This window comes from Clarias gariepinus, chromosome 9 (genome assembly GCF_024256425.1).
Source record: "Clarias gariepinus isolate MV-2021 ecotype Netherlands chromosome 9, CGAR_prim_01v2, whole genome shotgun sequence".
Classification (NCBI taxonomy): domain Eukaryota; kingdom Metazoa; phylum Chordata; class Actinopteri; order Siluriformes; family Clariidae; genus Clarias; species Clarias gariepinus.
This window is the reverse complement of record NC_071108.1, coordinates 15,892,352-15,903,555: the sequence shown is the minus strand read 5'-3', so window position 1 is coordinate 15,903,555 and position 11,204 is coordinate 15,892,352. Positions and strand designations below refer to the sequence as shown.

Below are 11,204 nucleotides of genomic sequence, written 5' to 3'. Positions count from 1 at the left end.
GGTGCCATGCACACACTATCACATCTAGGGAAAAACTGTCACAGCCAATCCACTTACCTGCATATTTTTGGGATGTGGGAGGAAACCCGTACAAGATGCAGAGAAGATCCACATAGACAGACAGAACAATCTTAGAACAGAACTGAGGAAACTGGAGGCATTAGGTAGCAAAGATTCCCACTGCACTAACATGACACCCACTCTGTTACTAGACTTGTCTCTATATTATTGACTTCAAAATCAAATGGCACACCGTAATATGTACTTAGATAGTATGCTATGTCAGAGAAATTAGTCATAAGCTGCGTTCCATTCCGAAGTGTACTTTACAGGGTGGTCCCTCCTATTTGCAGGGAATGTCGGTGAAGGGAACTTCATCATTCAAAACACCCTGCAAAGTCACAAGCAGCGCAGACATCACTTCCTCCGTGCGTTACCATGGTAACAGAAATACCTCGGATACCTGTCGCTGCTGCTGTGGATATTTCACACTAAAACCTTTAAATATTTAAAACTGATACCATTATAAGGCATATGATATTTAAACATGTGTAAAAAAAATTTAGATTACTAGCCTATATAATACTACAGATTTCTTGATTAAATAAAAATTATTATCGTAACTTATTGTGTCCTATAATAATAATAAATATATAAATCCTGTTTCGAGCTTCACTTTTTCCACGCTCCAGAAAGACGCAATGATTTATGGGACATTTTCCATTCCCTTTTCAGGTGAGGTGAAGACCCGTTGTTTAGCTGTTCCCTACAATGTTCGCAGTTCTCTTTGAACTAAACATTTTCGTTCGCTGTGGTTTGGAATCACACTTAACATGGCTAAACTTCAGGCCGATCGGAACGCACCTATACACTACCTGTATTGGTACTAGGCCCTAGAAGCAGCAGCTGGCGGGTTCGCTGTCGTCATAGATGTGGGCGGGATTATTGATTGATTGGACCAATTGCTTATAAGTTATTTTAATTGGCTAAAGCCGCGCTCAAGCGTTATATATGCGTGCGTATGCCATTAATTAAGTGAGAGTTTAGGGAGAACATTAGTTTGCCAGATGGAGAAGACACAGGTTGCGGAAGACCAACGTGTACGTACTGGTGTTTGTAGGTAAGATTTCGACTTCAGGTAAACATTTTGATATTCGTCAGCTGTTATTTATTGAAATTGCTCGCTTTTTAGTGTTTCCACTCGTAAGAAAGTAGGTTAAACTTTTCTCACGAACGCGATTGGTTGACGTATCGCCCCCTGGCCACCAGGTGCTCCTGAGTGATCTGGGAGATAAACTTTATAGACTTCTACCGTGGTTTTTCCTTATTAATGAAACACACACACACAAGCGCTAACGCTATATATATATATATATATATATAAATGGCTGTCTGTGGGGCGTCGCAGAGACGTTCGGGCAAACGTGGGCTTAACTTGAGAAGCCGGATTTGCAGGTATTCAGTAAAGTTTTGTATGAGGGGCTAATATTTTTAGACTTAAAGTGCTACCATCTTGCATTTACATCTGGTTATGACTGGGTTAACTAGCTGTCTGCATCGTGTGGAAAAACAAAGTCCATTTCAGTTTGTTTACTTTAAAAGGCGACATAGCCACTGTTCGTGTTTCTGCCTCTGCAGTTCCGTTAACGGTCGCTTAGGGCGTTGTTTCTCGTAAACGCTTGCTGGACAGTATTGGGACAGTATTGCTGGTCTCACTACCTCCTGTAAACCTTCACGTTCATTCTCTGAACACAGATCACACCTGCTACTCTTCTTTAACTATCCCACCCCGCCTGAACTCTCTTCACTTCTCTATCACCCTTTGCTTTGGGCAGATGACCCTAAATATTGAAATTCCTCTCTTCTCTACCTCCTTGCAACAGCCCACCCCCACTTTTAACTTAAACATGTACTGTCTTGCGTCTTCTCTCTACCTTCCCCATATGCCACGTGAGTTGGACATCTATACAAGGTGATCTTGTATAACCTTTAGGCTAAACTTTTAAAAAGGACAAACTATGTTGCTTAAATTATAGCACTTTTTTCATTTAATGTAACATTTGAAAGTGTGTATTTAATTTAATCTAACATTTAAAATTTCATTTTCTCCCCTTCGTTGCCAACATCACTTTGAAAAGTATAGTACAGCACATGTCAAGCCATGTATACATTTAGGATGTATTTTATCTGTAAAGTCAATGTTTACTATACCTTTAAAAACACTTGGTCACCTTAAAAATCATTGTACCGTTTAAGCAAGGGACAAAAAAGGACTGTGGCTATTCTCACATAAAAGGTGCACAAGGATGTAAAATGTGTCCCTGTAATTGAAGTGAGGGAAATTAACTGCTTTTAAATGTGCTGATAAACTTTGCTGTCATAAGAGTGTCAAACTGAATTAAACTGGACATGATTATTAAAAGGGCTGGATCTGTGCTAGGCAGGGAGCTTGACTTTAAGGTTGGGGCAAAGGGACAGATTCTCTCATATCAAACAATCCTTCTCACCTGCTATTCAGTGTGCTCACTGACCAGAGGAGTCAGTTTAGCGAGCTTACTACTAAGTGTTCTACAGATGGCTACAGGAGATCTTTTCTACTAATGGTCACAGCTATACAAATCTTCAAGATTCAAATAACTTTATTAATCCCAGAGGGGAAATTGCTAATGCTCGGTTACAGGTGCTCAGTTAACTAAGAAAAGGTAATAAATAATATTAATAATCTTAAAAAAATAAAAAATGTATAAATAAAAGTTCCTAAAACAGTAAGTACCATCAGAAAATGACTCGACCACTTGTAAGTATTGCACAGTAATCTAGTATATGTATGTAATCTTGTATTACATATTTTATTGGGAAGTAGTATTGCAGTTATAATATTAATACGGTAAGTGTTAATGTCCTGTTGTGTAACAGTTAGTGAAAAATCCACATACCTGTGTGTACGAGTTACAGAGAAGAGTTGTAAACTTTTATGGCCATTGGGAGAAAGGATCTCCTGTGGCACTCTGTGGAACACTTGATAATCAGTCTCTGGCTGAAACTGCTCCTCTGTTCAGAAGACACTGTATAGTGGGTGAGAAGGATTGTTCAAAATGGATTGTACTTTGGATAAAATCCTCCTCTTCGCTACTACATCCAGAGTCAAGCTCCATGCCTAGCACAGATCTGGCCTCTTTGTAGTGTTTGCACTAGGTGAGTAGTAACTGTCTGTAATACAATTTTACATGATTATAATACTTGTTTCCCCAGTTTACCGGTAATGTTGATCTGTAATGATGCAATATTACATTAATACTAATGTACATTAATACATTACTGGTTCCCCTCATCACTTACCAATACTACTGGGCCTTATCATTCAAGTGCAATTAACTATTTGTGCCATGGTTTCTCATTTTTCCCTTCAAAGTGTAGTATATGTGAATGGGGTCATATGATTTGCATGCTGTACCTTTCTATTAGTTAAATGGGGAATTTACTATGGCTCATTTTCCTCCCCATTTTTCAAAGTTATTCTAATTCCCCTTGTTTAATTTAACACTCTTATGACGATGGAAAGTAACTGACTAAAAGTAATTTTTTTTCTCTGGCATCAGTTATTTAAATCTTTGTTTTCTGGAAACTTTTTTTTCTTTTTTCAGGCAGTTTATAAACGGCTCCTGCAGGTTTGGTCAGCACTGCTCTTACCTGCATGAATATCCTGTTGTGCCATCAGTTCAAGTGTGCAGGTACTTCCAGAAAGGAGGTTGCTGGTTTGGAGAAAACTGCCGGTAAGTTGTGAATCGGTTTTTATACAGCATACCTTCATAACGGAGTTGCAACATTTCTATGTCTTGAATTGCAGGTATCTTCATATTGCTGGTCCTGACAGTGGGTCTTCTGGTGCAAGGCGTGGCTCGGCACCTGTAGTTCATGCTTCTGCTATCCCAGGTAATGTGTCTTCTGCTCGACGTGGTTCTGAGCCTTCACTTTTCCCCGAGCTGGGTGCATACAGCTGGAGGCGAAGAGGTTCTGAACCTGTGGTCACAAGTTTAAGCCTCCAGCAGACTTCACAACGTCCAACTACAGATATTGCTGAAGAGGAAGAGCATGCAGTGTTGGAAGCGGAGTCTATACTTCCGCAGCGAAGTAAGTTTTAATTTAAAATCTGTATGCAGTTTGGACAGTCCTGGGAAATGTTGAGATCAATAAATGCATGTATTTATTTTCGTTTTTTTCTTCTGCAGAGGAGCGGATCCAGCCACAGGAGAGTAATGAGCCATGTCCCAAACCTTTAACTGGCAATAGTGTGGACAATTCTATGGTTGTTGCATCTGATCAACAGAAAACTAATTCTAAAACAGACCAGAAGGTGTGTGAAATTTTTGGCAAACAAAGGATAGTTAATGTTTAATATTCATACCAACTCTGAGGTTTTTAGACCCATTTAGCAACTGTGAAGTGCCTTGCAATTTAATAGAGCTGCACAATTAATCTTATAGAAATAAAAAATGCTATTTAAACCTTTGGAAGTATTTGCCTGCAGAAGACTGCAATTTATTACAGGAAATGTGTGATTAGTCAGAAACTGGTGTTTATTTCTTTTAAATACAAATTGCTGCTTTTCTCTAAAGTGTAGGCAAGATTGCTATGCATATTGGCTAAGGCTTTAATTTCTTCAGGGAATCAATTTGCAGGAGAGTGGTGCAGCAGCTTCAGTGGATCATGGACAATCTGAGGCCTACAATCAAAGCAAGGATGTTTCCTGTGGCATCTGCATGGACAAGGTTTATGAAAAAAGCACAGTACGAGAAAGGCGCTTTGGAATCTTGCCTAACTGCAGTCATGCCTTCTGTCTTGGCTGCATCATGACCTGGCGAAAGACCAAAGACTTTCAAGAAGAGGTCATCAAGTAAGCATGTAAACATTGAGCTAATAATTGATGGCTTTTTTGCCCCCTTCTCTTCATGGACTGATGAATAAAATGTCTGGTCATTCAGAGCCTGTCCACAGTGCAGAGTGAAGTCCTCTTTTTACATTCCCAGCAAGTACTGGGTTTGTGAAGGTGAGCCGAAGGAAGCACTGATTGCTTCATTTAAAGAAAAGAGCAGGTAAGGCTTGCAGTACAAAAATGTACCCTTGATGGTGAGAAATGTGCGGGGTTAATGGCTCATTATGTGTTCCAAATAGGTAGGCCTACCCTGAATGGGGCTTAACCAGATTGAGCCCCTAAACAAGTTCTGTAATCAAATTACCAAATTCTACATGTTTGTGATCAGGGTTGCTTAGCCTTAATGTATAATTCCAGGTACTATATAGTTATAACTTTAAATCAAAGCTTGAGAATGTGAAGTTCAGTTTTCAGCCTTTTTTTTTTTTTTTTTTTTTTTTTTTAAATAAATAAATGGCCATGTCAACTTTAGGGAAAAGCTACCAAGGACATGTTTAAATGGTTATTATTGATTACAAACTGTGCTGGCCTTCCAGGGCTAGATTTGAACACCCCTAGTCTAAAGGAAATAACCTGTGCTACTTTAATCCTATAGTAAAATAAAGTGCAATTTCTTCATGCGTCATGGATGCTGCCCCTTTGCGTCGGAGTGCATCTTTAGCCATGAGCTACCACCTGGACACAGACCCCAGCGTAGATATTTTAGGCCCAAGGTGACTCTAGTAACCTGTACTTGACTGCAATACTTTGTTAGTATGTTGCATGCAATTACTGATGTCTGGTAGCTTGCTACTTGAGGTGCTTAAATATTAACCTTACTGTTTCTACCCCACAACCATACAGAATGCTTTGGAGTTGCTGGAGGAAATGGATAGTGAGGACCAACGACTTTTGAGCTATCTAATTGCCCTGACCTTTTTGGATGACGAGGACTTTGATTTTATCCAATTTGAGCTGGTTTGATACTTTGGGCAAAGCTTTGAATGCTTCATGGATACTAGGTCATTTGGTTTTTGTGCTCCACGTTCAGACATGATGCATTCAGACCCCTTACTTTCCAATCTGTTAAACACTGCTTAAGATATTGGATTGTCTAAATCTGTCTTCATTTGGCTTTTGAGTTTTAAGATGGTACTGACATTTTGTGTTTGGAAGGGGGCATTCTCGAAGTGGCTCTGCTTTTCTCTTGGAAGCCAGATCAAAAGTATTCTGTAACTTTCTAAAGTCTGAATTGTCCTATTTGAGTTTAATTGTTTACATGTTGGTGTTGGCTCCTTAAGGACTCTTGTAGTAAAATTTGCACATTTTTGTAGATTACTTGAATAGATTTTAATAGTGTTCAGTTTTATGTTTACATCAGGCCAGGGTGCTGAACGCTGGTCTTGAATTTCTTGTCCAGTATAATTTGGTAATTTGCCTACCTTATTACCAGTGTGTATTGGAATAGAAATTAATCAAACTGTGCTGGGCATCAGGATCAGTTGGCCCTCTGGCCTGAAATCTGCTTTTTGGGCCATGTCTGTTAAACCAAATACTACTGACTGATTTATTTTGAACATTGCTTTAGCCTAAGATTACACAAATGTAACCTATTGTCCAAAGCCAGTCAACACAATGTATAAGACTTGGCATCACATTTTATGTCTTTTTTATTAAGTGTTTGCTTGAAGGGGAAAAAAAAAAAGATAAGATAATAAAGTGTTTGGCTTGCCTTGCTTGTTCTGGTTTATTCTGTGCAATAAAGACCGCAATTTGACACTTAATTTACATTACTGATTCCTCAGATTCTGCTGTTAGTAGGACACTTTGTAGATTTGGTTCTTATCAATTCCAAAAAAGTTAGATTCTAATTCATTTAAACTACCTTAAGTGCAGATCCTAATAGTTTGTAAAAATGTTAAAGCTAAATAAGCTGATCGGCTTTAATATGATTTTCTGTTGGAAGCTGATGTAAATGTCTTTCTGTATGGCAGAACTCTCTTTGTAACGTGATACACTTTTTTTTTTCCTATGTTTAAGATTACGTCTTGTTTAAATGCAGGTTAAAGTACTGTAAAAGCTTCATTTAATTCTGTCCAGTGGTCAATTTAAGATGCATGTGCAATATACTTTCAACTTGCAGTTCATAATCTGGCTAGAATGGCTCATGACACTTTATTTATAGTGCAGGGTTTAGTTTTTGTAAAAAAAAATGTATAAAAGCACTAGATGCTGTGATGCTGGCTGGCCAGACATACAGACAAATTTCTGAGACATTACTTCCTCCAGTCTAGTTAATACAAGAGACATCCTTCCACACAATTTTGAACGTTTCAGAGTTCTAGTAAAGCATGTTCTGGCTGAACAGAAAGCAGCCCTTTAGTGAGCATTTTGAAAGAAGAGAATTGCTGATGACATCTAGACAGCTGGTTAACTGATCAACTAGTAAATTGTTTTAGGATATTCTAAGGCAAATTCATACTCCTTTGCTTGAATGATTTTCCAGTATGCACCATGACCACCCCAAACCTGACTGAGGTTTTGCTTAAGACAGGACTCATTAGTTCATAGTTCTTCAATCAAGCCCATTCAAACTGGCATCCTTAGATCTAAATGGACAAATAATATACCATACAGGATCTATACCATAAAGATGTAATACCTAACTGTATATAAGTGCCAACATTTGTATATGTTTGGAATAAAATTCAATTTTCTTATCAAGCGAGGGGGTGATTTAAGCTTTTTTTTTAAAAAAAGCATCAGCTTTTTCTTTGGAAGTGCTTTCAACGGTGGCTGTGAAGTGCAAAACAAATTAAAACTGAAAAAATAAATTCAAAACCAAATTAACAAAACAAAAAAAATATATCTGACTGGCTGAGAAGTGCAATACAAATTAACAAAACGGAAAACAAATTAAAAACCAAATAAAACCCAAAACTATTTATTTTTATTTTTTTTTGGAGGGGGGGGGAGTTTTTTGTTTTTGGTTTTATTTTGTTTTCGGATTTGTTCAATTGAATTTGTTAACTTGTTTTCCATTTTGTTAATTTGTCTTGCCAGTCCGAGACAAACCAAAAAAGGTAGGCATAGTTTGCGAATGAAATGCTTACCGCTGATTGGACGAGACATCTGTCACTCAAGATATACAGAAAGTAGAAACTTGTTTCTTTATCTTTGTTTCTTGTGTGTTCTGCTTCACTTTAAACCATGATGACCGTGAAGTGCATAAAAATTAATAAAACTGACTTCAGGGCCACTGTAAGAAAAACATATTTAAAACCATAATAATGTTTGCACATTCATACACACAAATCTACCGCTACTACAGTACTTTCTGTATATCTTGAGTGACAGATGTCTCGTCCAATCAGCGGTTTAAAAAAAAAGCTTAAATCACCCCCTCGCTTGATAAGAAAATTGAATTTTATTCCAAACATATACAAATGTTGGCACTTATATACAGTTAGGTATTACATCTTTATGGTATAGATCCTGTATGGTATAATATTTGTCCATTTAGATCTAAGGATGCCAGTTTGAATGGGATTAATTGGAGAACTATGAACTAATCAGTCCTGTCTTAAGCAAAACCTCAGTCAGGTTTGGGGTGGTCATGTTGCATACTGGAAAATCATGTAGGGGATGTGATGTATTGGCCATGATACTAAGAAGTTTCATTAAAAGATTTCATTTTTAATGTAGTGATTTTAACTTGTACTTTAAAATAGCAAATTGTTAGTAATTGTTTCTGTGACTAAAAACTTAATTATAACAACTATATATGCAACTTCTATATAAGCACAATTTGAATCATTTGATACTAAAACCAATGATTTATTACTTCTATTTGCAGATCCTTGATGTTGACATCCCCATTAATATTCCCTGTGCACCACATTTTCTATTTTGTTTAGCTTGTTTTGTTTTGCTGTTATTCTCTAACCCTTACGCTACCCATCAATTCTCTCTTTGTTTTCTTCACATAACCCAAGGGCTCTTTTAAGAGCCATTTCCCTTGCAAACATGCACAAAACATTGTTGAGCATGGGGCAGTGTGAGCAGTATTTAAAAGACTGCTGCAGCAATTGCCCTTTCTGCACCAGTATGCCACAGTTGGTGTACTATCACATCAAAAACCATTTCCAGTTGGCATTGCACTATGATGGTGAGTTTAACATTTTTGATTTTGTCACTTTAGTTTGTTTACTATGGTGCCAAACCAGCCAGTAATGCTCTGTGCATAGTTTTTAAGTATGTCTGTGTATGTCTGATTTTTAAGTATATCTGATTTTTAAGTATGAATACTGTGTCAACGATATGGTACCAATCATCATTTGAATAAATAAATGTAAAAGCATTTAAAATAATTAGTTTTTCAAGGAAGATTAACTGTGTTCATGGCTACATTAACGGGGCCTTCCACAACAACATTTCAGCAACAACTGTGGCATCCCACCTTCGTCGCTTGTCTGTTGTTTATTAGCAATTTCCCTCTAGGATTAATAAAGTTCTTTGAATCTTGAATCTTCGTCTTGATGGTAAGTTTATAGAGCTGATTTTTTTTTTTACTAGATTTTGATCCAGTATAGAACAAATGTATTTGTAATGTTTACAATTCCAGTAATTCCTGCAACCACAGGGGACTTTGATTTTACAGAGGTGAGTAAAAACTCTAATGTATATTTGCCATATAAATAGAAAGTAATTAGAAAGTATTTTTTTCCCTCAGACAGACATGCCTGGTATTAGGAGACACCTTTTTGCTAAGGTGTCACTTTTACATTATACATACTAGGCCTGTGCAATATAATAAAAATAATTAAAGTATTGTAATTGTACATATTGCGATATGCACAATCGCTTAAGTTTTTAATCTATGTAGACGATTAATAAAGATTAACTTTTGTACATTTAATAAGAATCAGTCAATTTTTTATTTTAAATTCGTAGCACTTATTATTTTGAAAACTTTTATTTACATAATATAAACATACCTCTCCTTTACTACATTTCATTACAGGTCTAAAGAAGAAAGACGTGCAACAAAGAGACTTAAGAGGCAAACTGAAAATAATGTAATTTAATTACACTTAATATGACCTTTTTTGTCGTATTCTCTTAACATGTGTAGAATTACATGTCTTCTCTGCTATCCTTTTTAGGCACAAAAGGCAATCATGACTCCTGAGTTGCAACTTTTGGATGTACAGTAAGTCTTTTAAGTGCTGGAATACTGTCCTGTTTCATTTTAAGCAAATGAAGGGTTAGACCTTTTCCATATACTTTCCAGTTACCCATGGAGATCTTGGAAATGATACTCTTGGAAGTAGTGCTAAAGGATGGAGATGCTGCCTACATGAATCTTTCGCTTACTTGCAGTTGCTTTAGTGCAGTTGTGAACAGGACCGGGTTTAAACAGAAGGCATATGCATGGCTTGACAGTAAGAATCTGTCCGTTTTTTTAATGTAATTTTGCTTATTGTATTTTTAAAGCTTATCATAGTTAACAATCCTAGATGAGTTCTGCTTTGTGTGTGTGTTTTTGGCTACAGGTGTTGTGAACTGGGAAAATTGAAGTGAAACATCAAGAGCTGAATTACGTGTGCCTTTTGAAATGAAAGAATGTAAAATTTGTAAAACGTTATTTAAGACCTGTTTCGGTTATCACAGAAATGGGAAACATGGTTGCCTTAGAGGATTTCATGATGTCACAGAGGACCCAGACTGCTGTTGACTCAGACCCAGACTGCTGGGAGGGAGAATTAATGCTTGACCACAGAGAGATGTAAAAATACCTGCTTTCTCCTCTATCAGAAATAACTGTGAACAGAATCATCTTAAATAAATAACAGTGAAATTCATTTATGTGTCGTCATAATTCATTCATGAGTCATAAATGTCTGATGAAAATTCTGATGTTTAACAACACTTTTCTATTTATTAATTTAATAACATAAGGATAGTGGATAATTTTGCTTAGAATATTCCACATTTATGTCTTTTATTAACAATATTTTTTTAAAAAAAGCTGTAAATAAACTCTATTGGTTGACATTTTGATTTATAGTCACGGATTGCCAGAAATGGGAGAATTAAACAGCGGAAAGATAAGTCTCGCTTGTAAATGTATGTAACTTTGAACCACAAACCTGTCATAAGCGTACATTTAAAAAAAAAATTAAGTAAGATTTGTACGCATCTGAACGCTGGATAAATAAGCAAAAGATTCAGCGTTTGTATAAAATGTATAATTCATAAGTATTGTTTCCAACTGCATTACCTGTTTATC

General features: G+C 36.6%; 1 protein-coding gene across 3 annotated transcripts; it reads left to right on the top strand.

Moving 5' to 3' along the window:
- The first annotated feature begins 1,041 nt into the window (after positions 1-1,041).
- On the top strand, positions 1,042-6,684 carry mkrn4 (makorin, ring finger protein, 4). 3 transcript variants are annotated; one of them, XM_053504601.1, is made up of 8 exons: positions 1,042-1,120; positions 3,645-3,773; positions 3,848-4,131; positions 4,230-4,354; positions 4,680-4,894; positions 4,983-5,093; positions 5,529-5,646; positions 5,777-6,684. In XM_053504601.1, exons 1-8 carry the CDS (start codon positions 1,068-1,070, stop codon positions 5,894-5,896), a joined length of 1,155 nt encoding a protein of 384 aa, XP_053360576.1. In that variant the 5' UTR covers positions 1,042-1,067; the 3' UTR covers positions 5,897-6,684. The 3 variants fall into 3 exon arrangements, with proteins under 3 accessions (XP_053360576.1, XP_053360575.1, XP_053360574.1); XM_053504600.1 differs by having other exon boundaries at positions 4,665-4,894; XM_053504599.1 differs by lacking the exon at positions 1,042-1,120 and adding an exon at positions 1,385-1,455 and having other exon boundaries at positions 4,665-4,894.
- The last annotated feature ends 4,520 nt before the right edge of the window (positions 6,685-11,204 follow it).

Coding starts and splice junctions, on each gene's coding strand:
- mkrn4 (XM_053504599.1), top strand. CDS start 1,385: ATGGCTGTCTGTGGGGCGTCGCAGAGACGTTCGGGCAAACGTGGGCTT. Junction 3,774..3,847: donor TGGTTTGGAGAAAACTGCCG/GTAAGTTGTGAA, acceptor CTTGAATTGCAG/GTATCTTCATATTGCTGGTC. Junction 4,895..4,982: donor TTTCAAGAAGAGGTCATCAA/GTAAGCATGTAA, acceptor CTGGTCATTCAG/AGCCTGTCCACAGTGCAGAG.